Raw genomic sequence first — 12195 nt, forward strand, 5'->3', positions numbered from 1 at the left:
CCTCTAGCGGATATTTCTTCTACTGCAGGAAGACGCCTTTGCGGCTCGGGTTCTGGTGGTGTTGCGGCGAGCTGGGGGGTCATTTGTGCTTTAGATTTTCTTTTCAAAAGAATGATTTTTTTTTAAAAAAAAGCGGCTGAAAATATCTGTTGAAACATCTCTTCCAACCTTTGTGCCGCCAAATACGTGTAATCAAGTTAACTGAAACAGAAAATGATTTAAACAACGCGCAGGGGGTGTTAGTAGTTTTGACAGTTGCGATGTAATAGTATTCGCGTTGTTATATATTCGTATGAATGGATATCAAAGAAATAGTAAGTTTCGAGTAACGGAATTATTTGTAGTCATATTGCATACTACAAACCTGCATCACTGCAATGTTCCCCCAATGGGTGCTGTTAAATAACGACTTTCATATCACGCAGATGTGTGTGATTAGACCACGGTTGGCATGGATACTACTATTTTGTCTGTATCAATTTTCTTACTATTATTATTTGAGGATGTGAGAACAATCAAGGTCTTTTTTTTTAAATTCCTGACTGCAAATATTCCTTGTCTGCAAAAACGAAGAATTTCTGAAAGTTCCCAGCAAGAATCTATAAAGATCGATCCTGAAAATGTCTTCATGTTTTCAGCATGTAACCTGCGGTTTATGTATGTATGTGAATCGTGCGGTGCCTTTTGTACAGTATGTAAGGAAACGAGAGGTAACAGGCGAGACGGATTTGAACTCATCACGCCTTCCCCTTTAACAGCAGGAAGGAAACCGGAAGCAGGATCGAAGTTTGCGATTTGGCCGACAGATTGTGTGAAATCAACATCAGTTGCAGATTCATTAAAAATTAAAAGAATCCGGTTGCAGAGAAAAACGATATATTAAAAGATCTGAGTTTTTGGAGACTGGATGATTCTCAACGGGGTAAGGTCAAAAGGTATAAGGATTATTAGGCATTTCTGTCTTGTTATTTGCGTATAACGTGCTCCTTGAGTGGGGGATTGTAACTACTAACAATCTTTAACCTACTGTAAACTTTATTTGGCAAACTCGAATCTTTCAAAATGCCTATCCCCGAGTTACAATCCGTTAATAATTTCACTGTTGTGTAAGAGTTACACACGTATATGCTAGTTTTCAAGGAAGCTATAGTGATTGTCTGACCTACTCCTAGTGTAGCAAGCATGTCTTAACCAGAAATGTCGATTCTCCGTAGGAAAACTAGACAATATTGAAATGTAAAAAAATAAAATTGAAATCTAATTTATGGGAGTGGAATATTCAGTTTTTCGCGTTCGGTAGGGCTTATTTGGTCGGTGGTCAAATTGGACTTCACTTTTATTTAAAAACGAAGTAGTGTAGCTTCACTTAAATGCGTTATCAACTCTTCGAATTTGAGTGTTCGTTTAAAACAAGTACAGGTTGGTTTCCAAAATGTAGCGAGATTACATAAAGAGAGATACAGAATTGTCGTTTGCTATGTGTTGTTGTATTTTTACTTTAGTCAGAGTTCAATTAAATTACCTTTGAAAATTAAAAGCTTTGCTTTTACTGGACTGGGAGAAGCCTTGAACCTTTGGAAAATCTCACATACTCCACTCTACGTTACTTTATCATGGGTTGTGCTCAAACTTGATATAATTTAACAAATAAAAACGGAAAATGTTGTGCTTTGGGCTGTGTTGTTGTAAAACTGGTTTGTAAGTGGAGTGTAATAACAGCTAAGGGTCCTTTACTTTTAATACGTAAGAGTGCTGTGGATATTATACTGTATGGAGAAATGAACAAATTAATCTCTTTGCGTGATGTGTTTGTTGTTTTGGGTATTACGGCACTGAGGTGACATGGCTTGTGATTAACCGGTCTTTGCTTGCAGTGGGTGTAGCAGTGTTGAAGCCCCAAGCCGAGTGACTCATGGTATCCCAGAAGACTGCAGGCTACACGACCTGACAGATCATGGCTGCTACAGAGGAACCCCCAGAGAAGTAAGACAATTAGCCCTCCTATTACCCATCAGGGCCTTGACTTTCCCACGTGGACGTGTGAGGAGTAAAATAAAATCTGGTTACCTGGATCATTAGGTAGCAGAGTTTTTGATTCCTGTAACATAACTTGTGTGTAGCCATTCTTTTAAAGGTTGTTCTGAAAACGAACTCCTGTGACGCCCTGTGGATGCACACAAAAGAACCACAAGCCTGTAGTAAAGAGCAGCCATCTCTGGGATCATTCGCAACAGTTGTTTTGCCTCGAAAAGCTGCAGAATATTTTTGTGCGGTAATAGACAATAGGGTTCTGACTAGTTGTCTGCAAAAGGCACATAGTATTCAGCCCCCGTTTATACTGAAATGGCAGGGGGATGCCGTTTTAAAGCTGGCTGAAATTGAAGCTCTTTTCAAACAGAGGTGTGAACGTGCAACATACTGTATAAGTGTTAAATTGAATCAAAAGCACAAGCTAGGCGCTGTCTACGTGCAGTTCGTATGTTCTCCCAATGTTCGTGTGGGTTTCCTCCAGGTGCTCCGGTTTCCTCCCACAGCCCAAAGACAAACTGCTAGGTTAACTGGAATATGTAAAAAAAACTGTCCCTGGTGCGAGTGTGTACTGTGTCTGGGCGGTGGCTCTGTGGCTAAAGGATCTGCGCCTGTGGCTGGAAGGTTGCCGGTTCGTATTCTGCAGCCAGCAGAGGAATCCTGCTCCATTGGGCCCCTGAGCAAGGGTCTTAACCCCAACTGTTCCAGCCGTATAAATGGCTGACCCTGTGTTCTGACCCCCAGCTTCTCTCCCCGTCTGTGTGTCTCGTGGAGAGCAAGCTGGGGTATGTGAAAAGACGAATTCCTAATGCAAGAAATTGTATATGGCCAATAAAGTGATCTGATCTTGTATCTGCCCCGCAATGGGCTGGCGTCCCATCCTGGGTGTATCCTGCTTGTTGGGATAGGCTCCGACTCCCCCGTGACCCTGAACTGGATAAGAAACCTGTTAAGAATGATGGCAGCCACTCCGACAAGAAGCACAGTGCGTCGAAGAGCTGGAAGTAACCGTTATGCGGTTCGTGTTTTCGTTTAGGCTTAGCAGCAGGCGTTGTGAGTGACCGTGTGTGTGTGTGTCTCTGTTTCTGCCTGCGTGCCCGCGCCTGCAGGCACTGCTGGGTGTGCTTCGCCACGGAGCGCGAGGACCGCGCAGCCGAGTGGGTGAGCCCCTGCCGCTGCAAGGGCTGCACCAAGTGGATCCACCAGGCGTGTCTGCAGCGCTGGCTGGACGAGAAGCAGAAGGGCAACGGAGCTGGCAGCGTCAGCTGCCCGCAGTGCAGCACCGAGTACAAGATCGTCTTCCCCAAGCTGGGTACGGCCTCCTCTGCAGTGCTGCACTAATCAACCAGGGGCTTCAGTTTAGATCTCTTTCAAAGGAGTGGGATAAAGGGTACAGACCTTTAATGTAATTTTTACTGATGCATTAATGTTGTAGTGGGGTTTAGTTAAATAAACCAATACTCAAAATTTTCATATTATGTGGTTAGGTGTCCGTTACATTTTCAGTGTTGTTAAGTGTTTATTTCCTATTGCCAGTTCCCTTATTTCCATTCTTATACTGCTGATATAAACAGTAGATTTCTAGTGGGTTGAGTCTTATTATGAAGCACCCCCTAGGAGCTAGCCCCTGACTTTCTCCTCTGTCTGGCCCAGGCCCGCTGGTATACTTCCTGCAGCAGGTGGACAGAGTCCTGTCCAGGGTCAGCCCTTTCGCTGCTGCTGGAGTGGTGGTGGGCACTGTGTATTGGTCAGCTGTCACCTACGGAGCGGTCACTGTCATGCAGGTACGCAGAGAAGTGATAGGAGCTGTTAGTGATTCCTATGAATTAAGCTTGATGTAGTCTTCTGAGAGGCTGCTACGGAAGGTGTTCTTATAACATTTATATACCTGTGGGGTTATTGTTACAAAAGACATAAGGTACATTAGTATTCATACGTCAAATTATAGTATGTGTTGGGTTTAGAATAATGGTGAGTATTGTTGTTAGAGTTAAAAGTGGAGTAGAGCTAAGGTTAGGATTAGGGTTTGAGGTATTATGAATATATATGTACAGTTGCAAGAAAAAGTTTGTGAACCCTTTGGCATTTTGCATTGATTACTCATAAAAATGTGGTCTGATCTTCAACTAAGTCACAATAATAGACAAACACAATCTGCTTAAACGAATAACACACAAACAATTGTACCTCTTCTTGTCAATATTGAACACATCGTTTAAACATTCACAGTCCAGGCTGAAAAAGTATGTGAACCCTTGTATTTAGTAATGGGTAGAACCTCCTTTAGCAGCAATAACCTCCACCAAATGTTTCGTGTAGCTGCTGATGAGATTTGCACAACAGTTAGGAGGAATTTTAGACCATTCCTCCTTACAAAACTGTTTCAGTTCATTGATATTTCTGGGATAGCGTGCGTGAACAGCTCTCTTCCGGTCATGCTACAGCATCTTAATTGGGTTGAGGTCTGGACTCTGACTTGTCCATTCCAGAACATGAATTTTCTTCTGTTTAAGCCATTCTGTTGTTGATTTACTCCCATGTTTCGGGTCATTGTCTTCTTGCATCACCCAACTTTTATTACACTTGAGGTGACAGACCACTACCCTGACATTGTCCTGTAAAATTTCTTGATACAATTTTGAATTCATTGTTCCCTCTATGGTAGTAAGCTGTCCAGGCCCTGAGGCAACAAAGCAGCCCCAAACCATGATCCTCCATCCACCTTGCTTCTCGGTTGGGATGAGGTTTTGGTGTTGGTGTGCCGTGCTTTTTTTCCCCTCCAAACATAGCATGCGCATTTCTGCCAAAGAGTTCAACTTTTGTCTCATCCGTCCACAGAACATTGTCCCAGAAGCATTGTGGAACATCCAGGTGGTCTTTTGCAAACTTGAGACATGCAACAATGTTTTTTTGGAGACCAGTGGTTTCCTCCGTGGTGTCCTTCCATTAACACCATTCGTGTTCAGTGTTTTTCTTATAGTGGACACATGAACAGAGACTTTGGCAAGGTCAAGAGATTTCTGCAGGTCCTTTGCTGTTACCCTGGGGTTCTTTTTCACCTCCTTCAGCATTGCACACTGCGCTCTTGCCGTTATCTTTGCAGGACACCCACGCCTAGGGAGAGTAGCAACAGTACTGAATTCCCTCCATTTGTACACAGTTTGTCTTACTGTGGATTGATGAACACCCAGGCCTTTAGAAATGCTTTTGTAGCCTTTTCCAGCTTTATGCATCTCTACAATTCTTCTTCTAAGGTCCTCTGATAGTTCTTTTGATCAGGGCATGGTTCACATGAGCAGCTCTTTCTTGAGAAGAGCACTCTGTCAGTAACCAACCTTTGTGTGCCTTTTTTATAGAGCAGGGCATCTCCAACCCACACCTCCAATCTCATCTCATCTCATCTCATTGATTGGAACACCTGACTCCAATTAGCTTTTGGAGAAGTCATTAGCCTAGCTTCACAAACTTTTCCCAACCTAGACTGTGAATGAAACGATGTGTTCAGAACTGACAAGAAGAAGTACATTTGTTTGTGTGTTACCTATTTAAGCAGATTGTGTTTGTCTATTATTGTGACTTAGTTGAAGATCAGATTAGTTGAAGATTTCTAGCATTTGTATGTGTTTTGTCTTTTGGAAAAAAGGTGAAAACTGTTTAAGATGTTATGTGAACTTTAAGAAAACCTTTATACAGCCTGCAGCATACGGTTCAAACAATATTAAGCAGTTTTATCAACTATTGTGTACTGAAAAGCACACATAGTAATAGATAAGAGATCCTTAAAGTACCTTCCCTGACTTCTCAAAAGTCACAGTTTGGAGCACTACTGTGTATACTTCTTACTAGTAAAAATCAGAATTAGCGGTGTATGAGTCCTCAATACAGTTTTTTACATTTGGAGCCCAGTAGCATAAAAGCATGTGAGAGAGGAAGCGCAAGAGTGAGGATGCTATATTATTACAGCCAAGGGTATAGAGAGGCTGGTTAAGATAGCTCCTGGATCTCATGACACCTGTCCAGGTGACTTCACTGACCCGATGGGAACTGTCCTGTCTTCTCTATGCCTGTCTGCCAGGTGGTGGGGCACAAGAAGGGCCTGGATGTCATGGAGAGGGCAGACCCGCTGTTCCTGCTCATGGGTCTGCCCACCATCCCAGTCATGCTGGTTCTGGGAAAGATGATCCGCTGGGAAGACTACGTGCTGCGGCTCTGGCAGAAACACTCCATCAAGCTTCAGCTGCTCAGCGGCATCATGCCAGGTGAGGTGCTGGAGAAGAGGAATGATTGCGAGTTAAATGGAGTTTCATTTACACAGCCTGTACAGTAGCGGTAGTGGGATTCATGTTCATTTTTAAGTTCAGATCGGGAGCTTACAGTTCAACAGGATTTGAGCCCTGGGGCATCCTGACTGTACATTTCTGATGTGTGCCTGATTTATGTTGCCTGTCCAGGCATCGGGCGCCCAGTGCCCCGTGTACCCTTTGATGGAGGCTATCCAGGTGACCACCTCTCTGTGTCACGCACCCTGTGTGGTGCCCTGGTCTTCCCTACCATTGCCAACCTGGCAGGCAGACTCATGTTCCGCAGGGTGCCCTCCAGTCTGCAGCGCACCATCCTGGTGAGTCGACACAAAAAGAGACGAGAAGCATTAAAATGGTTTGCATCCCTCTTCATCTCATTTTGATTTGTGCCGAGTAATTGATGTATTTACGCTGCCTACCCCGTTTCTCACAGCAAATGGGTGGTGATTGCGTTTTTCTCTGTGTCTATACAGTACATGACAATGACCTGAAGGGTTTTTTTTTTATACAACATGCACATAAAACCACATAATTCTGACGTTCAGAATAAACTGAAGTGAAGTCTGTGGATCATTTTGTTGACCATCCATGTGTCAACTTAATGACCACCTTTTTGTTAAACGGAACACCGTTTGAAACAAAAAAACACGTTGCACCTTCCAGAATGAAGCCCTTCGGATCATATTCATTTCTTTAGACCATAAAATACCAAGGAGAGTAAATGTGAGATCATCCTCATTATCAGGTAAATTGTTTCATGGAACGACAGGATATACCTCTTTTGCTCCTCTCAAAAGCATGCGTGCTTGGATGCATCTTTGTCTCCACTGTATGATTGTTGTACTGGTGTGATACTGGTGAGATTTTCCCATATTAATTATGGCTTGTAAATAGCTAGACCACTAGACCATTGCTGGCCAGGTCTTGGTTATAATGCAGTAATAGCTTAAGAGCTGGACGCATTGACTACAAATTAAGGAAACAACTAGATAAAATCTGAAATGAGGTCCTAGTATGGGTTGGACAGCAGAAGCTGGGGAGATGCTGCCGTTTCTCTTTAATTTTCACCTTTCAAGTGGCCAGATGGCTGATAGGATTCTTTTTTGATTGCATAGATACTTCCCTGCTGCGTTTGCACGTGGCCTGTAATCGTGATCATTCCTCACCTTTGTCCGGTTCACCCTAGTATCTTCCTCCCATCTCAAGTTCCACGGTGTCCCGGCAGTTACTGTCTCTTGGCACTTTCAGGGTGGCATCGCCTTCATCGTGATCAAGGGAGTCCTGAAGGTGTACTTCAAGCAACAGCAGTACCTCATGCAAGCCAACCGCCGCATCCTGAACTACCCGGAGCGAGAGGATGGGGACGAGGCACATGAGGAGGAGGACAATGAGGACAGTGGAAACGAGTAGAGAGAACAGTCTCGTCCCTCCAAACCCCACTCTCCTCTCCCCCTGCCTCCCCAGCGGTCACCCTGCAGTCTGAGAACACAGTCCTGTAGAATACCAGTATTTATTATAAAAACCACTCGACCGATTCCCTGCTGGATTGTTTTGATGTTTAAAGATGAAGATTGCTTGTGCAATCCCATATTTAAAATTAATTTGGAATGAAAGAGTGTCTGATAAAAGGATGACCCTGAAAAAGGTCGTTTTCCTTCTCAGGGCTCCTATCGCAACACGTTTTCTGTTTAAAAATCAAATTACTCATCAGAAGAAAAAAAAATTGTTGACCAGGGTTGTGGTCAAAACCATTTTCTTTTATCATGTAATTCTGTTGTGTTTACTGCATTAAACTTGACTTTTAAAAATTCTGACAGTTTTCAGGTCATGTGCACTCATGGAGCAGGGTTTGTGTACTCCCCAATACTTTCAATGCAAAATGATTTCACATGTGCTGGTATTAAAAATAAGAGTTTGCATGTATTTTTTATGAGAATAGTTGCAATCTACCTGCAATTGTTTGTTACCAAGTCAAGTTGTGTGTATTTCCTAAGTATCAATATGTACATGAATTAGTACAGGCCTCAAACTGCTTTCCAGCGAGCAGCATCTTCTGGGTTTTGTTCCACCTAAGCACTCAGTTACTTAATTAGTTTGTTTCATTAATTGGATATCTGTGATACTTTTATCCCAGCTCACAACTGTTTAAAACGGAGATCGGCAGCCCTGGTCCTGGAGAGCCTCTCTGTCCTCTGGTTTGTATCAGACTTTTAATGGAGTCAGTCAGCTGCTTAATCTGTAGGCGTTATTAAATGCTCCGACTCTCCAGGACTAAGCTTGCAGATCTCTGCTTTTAAAGGAATTGTGCCTGGAGTGAATCGTGTACTATTATCTATTGGCTCAGAGAAAGAAAACACCTTTGTATTTGCCTGTCCAAGAAAATAAATTGAAATCCAAAAAGCAAATAGCCAAAGAAAGAGAAAACAATGTTCTTGGACCTGGAAGAATTATAATAAAAAGCAATGTTTTCTACGTGCTTGTGCACAGTGAAGCAAAGGTTATTGGGATTATCTTCCCTGCAGGCTACACCTTAATATCCAAGTCTGACCACATTTCTGCTCTGATTTGTGAAACACGGGCAGGGATGTTTCTATCATCTCCGAAGGTAGAGGAAAGCTCCTTGTTTTCTCTCAATGACGGCTTAAGTTTGATAGACAGCATTCATGTGTCATAATGGTGGGTATCAAGGCACCTTATTGTACCTACATATAGAGCTGAATAGCCCTTTAAAATGAAATGTAGAATAAAGGGGAGATAAGATATTCACCTTAATGTCAAAGAATCGCAAATAAATTAATGTACTGATTCCTTAAGCATAGAGATACCGTATATTTCCATCAAACGCAAAGGTAAAGGAAAGATCTTTGTAGTCTCTCGTTAAGAATCCGAGTCTGATTCTTGTGCTGTCTTTGTCAGATCTAGGCACAGCGGTGTGACATGCTAATTATTCTTAGTAGAACCACCCATTCATCCATTTTCTAACCCTTCATCCAATTAAGGGTCACGGGGGAGCCAGTGCCTATCCCAGCAAGCAGTGGGCTCAAGGCAGGATATACCCTGGATTGGACGCCAGGACAGACGCTCAAATCAGGGCCAGTTTCCCCAGAAGCCAATAACCTACCACTACAGTATGTCTTTGGACTGTGGGAGGAAACCACACAAACACGGGGAGAACATACAAACTCCACACAGACAGCACTCCAGGTCTGGAATTGAACCCAGGCTCCTAGCTCTGCAAGGCAGCAATACTGTGCCACTGCGGTAGAACCTTTAGTTCGACGTATAAGAATCAATACAAACAATAACCTGAAGACCTTAAACTTCAAAACGAAGCAGGAGACTTGGCTGAAGGCCAGCAAACAGAAATGAATATGAGAATCCAGGGGCAGGTCTCTGCATTAGCTGCAAAAGCAACACCTGTCAGCACTGAGCTGTTGAAATAATGGTGGCTTTACTGTGAATAGCTCACAGTAGAGCTTTATGGATCCTACAGTAAGAAAAGTACAAAGGGGAATTAAAATCCCTTTACATTCAATAGAATAAACGCTTTTCTCATTACACTGTATAATCAAATCTGTCAGTAATAAATTTAGCATTGAAAATTGCTTTGCTATGATACAGTTTTAGAATACGGGAAAAGACACGCTTATGTGGGAGCTCTTGTTCAAACTGAGAGTCCAAGTCGTGAACGGGGAGCTGACAGGTGTAAACCAGGAAACAAGATGAGTTTTTCAAAATTGCAGTGTGACATCAATACCTGCTAACCTGTTTCAAAGATGATCTGTCACAAGGCAGTGAATTCTGTCTTCATCTCTGTCAGTCCGAGCTGTGTGTTTTGGGACACTCTGGATAATAAATTATACAGAGAGTTCTTTTCAGAAGGCTGATGTTTAAAAAACACAAACTTTGGCATGGTGGTATAGTAGGTATTGCTGTCTGATAATGCTGGGGCCTTAGGGTCAGTTCCTGTTGTGGTACCTGTGTAGAGTTGGTACTGTATGTCCTCCCCCTGCTGACAGGAGTGTGTGCCTTGTGGTGGACTGTTCCATCCAGGGTGTATCCTGCCTCTTGCTCACTGCAGGGGGAGCTGGACAGGATGGGCTCCAGCTCCCCCTGCACCCCTGTATTGGATAAAGATGGTTAGAAAATGGAGGGCTGTAAACTTTGAAGTAGAGCTTGCAATCAGACATTTAGAGTGTTGAATGTGTCAGTGATTTACTGGTGAATCTAGACTATCACAAGTCTTCCACCTACACACTCCTTACAAAGAGGACAGCTGATTTAGACAGGAGCAAATACAAACATAATCTGGAACGTGAGATTATTGATAAAAACGTTCAATAAATCCGAGGTGACGTGCATCATTCCATGCTGGAATGGAATAAACCTTTACCTGTTCATTTGCAGCCTGCACATGTTGTTACAGTACTTAAACTATTTGCCAAAGAAGTTGAAAAATATATATATTTTTTAAATTGTTACAATTAAATCGATCAAAGTATAGAAAGGCCCTTTCAGAATAATCCTTTTGGATTAGATTGTACGCGACTTTCCTGAATGGCCGCCTGCATTTGAAAAACATTTGCAAAAAAATGTGCTTAATACGGAAAAACAGACGTATTTGTTCAGGGGTGCAGTACTTCTACTTACCTGCAGAGGGCTCTCCTCGACAGGATTTGATCTAAGGGACGAAGACAAAAGATGGACCACGTCTGCGACTGTTGACAAAAAGACATTCTAACTGGATTAAAAACGTGGCAACACATTTATAAACAAAATGAAAAGAACAACCACATGATACAGTTAATATTTGAAAAATTAAGAAAGTACTTTTCAGTGCCTTGTTTTTCACTAACTCACGTTTAATCACCTGAAATCAAACCATGCATAAAAACGAATTCTTCTAATATTATACTAGGATAATGTTATACAAGTATAAGTTATATATTTATTAGTTTAGATAATATTATACAGGGATAAGTTAAATATTTATTAGTTTACATACACTGCTTTTTGAAAGCCTTCAGTAATTGGAGATTCCAACCATTCATGGACACCAGTCCAACACAGGGCAGACACAAAGTCTTACAGAGTCAATTTTACCAAAAGCCCTTTCACCTACCAATATATTTTTGTACTGTGGGAGGAAACTCACACCAGTTAAGGGGGAACATGTAAACTCAAGAAAGACAGCACCCCAGGTCAGGAACTGAACCCAGGTCTCCAGTACTGCAAGGCGGCAAATGCTAACCACCGCGCCAACTTGCTGTTCACCAGGAATTACAAGTAATTAATGTATTCATGAGCTTCAGCAATTTATTCCAGCCCTACAATAATGTGTTCTGCTATTGCATGACTTTGTTATTAATACAGCTAGGTGGTACGACCAAGCTTGTCATTTATCAATCTTTAATTCACACTAATCAGAATAGTTAAAAACCTGTTCACAACAACTGAAGGCCAACACAACAGCAATATAAAGAGCTATCTTTCACGTTTACCAATCAAAATCACTCGTTGTTACATTCACATTGAGTGTTAAGATATATTTGATTTATTACTGCTGTCCTTAACACGGTTCAGAAATGCTTCCCTTGTGTTGGATTCAAAAACAAATTACCAGAAGAAATCAGATAGTTAATCACAGACAGATTGGTTGAGGAACTGAATCTCTTCTGTCTTGAACAGAGATTTCAAGAGACTTGACACAATTACTCAAAACCCCGAAACACTACAAGATTACTTCCTGCTCAGCAATCAAACAAAGGCCCTAGACCATAAAAGGAGTAATGAAAAAGTGGATATAGTACTGAAAATAGAAAGCATGCCCTTACCCAGAGAGTAGTGGGAGTGTTGAACAAACTTC

At 42.2% G+C, this 12195-nt stretch overlaps 1 protein-coding gene across 2 annotated transcripts; it reads left to right on the forward strand.

Annotated features, from left to right (window-relative positions):
• The first annotated feature begins 21 nt into the window (after nucleotides 1-21).
• marchf5l (membrane-associated ring finger (C3HC4) 5, like) lies at nucleotides 22-8140 on the forward strand. Of its 2 annotated transcripts, none has more exons than XM_088938820.1 (7): nucleotides 22-935; nucleotides 1875-1983; nucleotides 3138-3340; nucleotides 3682-3812; nucleotides 6104-6287; nucleotides 6480-6646; nucleotides 7578-8140. In XM_088938820.1, the coding sequence occupies exons 2-7, from the start codon at nucleotides 1955-1957 to the stop codon at nucleotides 7737-7739; spliced, it is 876 nt and encodes a 291-aa protein (XP_088794946.1). In that variant the 5' UTR covers nucleotides 22-935; nucleotides 1875-1954; the 3' UTR covers nucleotides 7740-8140. The 2 variants fall into 2 exon arrangements, with proteins under 2 accessions (XP_088794946.1, XP_088794937.1); XM_088938811.1 differs by having other exon boundaries at nucleotides 764-922.
• The last annotated feature ends 4055 nt before the right edge of the window (nucleotides 8141-12195 follow it).

Source organism: Atractosteus spatula, chromosome 2 (assembly GCF_055471065.1).
Source record: "Atractosteus spatula isolate fAtrSpa1 chromosome 2, fAtrSpa1.hap1, whole genome shotgun sequence".
NCBI lineage: Eukaryota > Metazoa > Chordata > Actinopteri > Semionotiformes > Lepisosteidae > Atractosteus > Atractosteus spatula.

Excerpts from the sequence above, each read along its gene's own strand:
- marchf5l (XM_088938820.1), top strand. The coding sequence starts at position 1,955 with ATGGCTGCTACAGAGGAACCCCCAGAGAA. Across the intron at positions 3,341-3,681 it reads GATCGTCTTCCCCAAGCTGG|GCCCGCTGGTATACTTCCTG; the intron begins GTACGGCCTCCT and ends TGTCTGGCCCAG. Across the intron at positions 6,288-6,479 it reads GCTCAGCGGCATCATGCCAG|GCATCGGGCGCCCAGTGCCC; the intron begins GTGAGGTGCTGG and ends TTGCCTGTCCAG.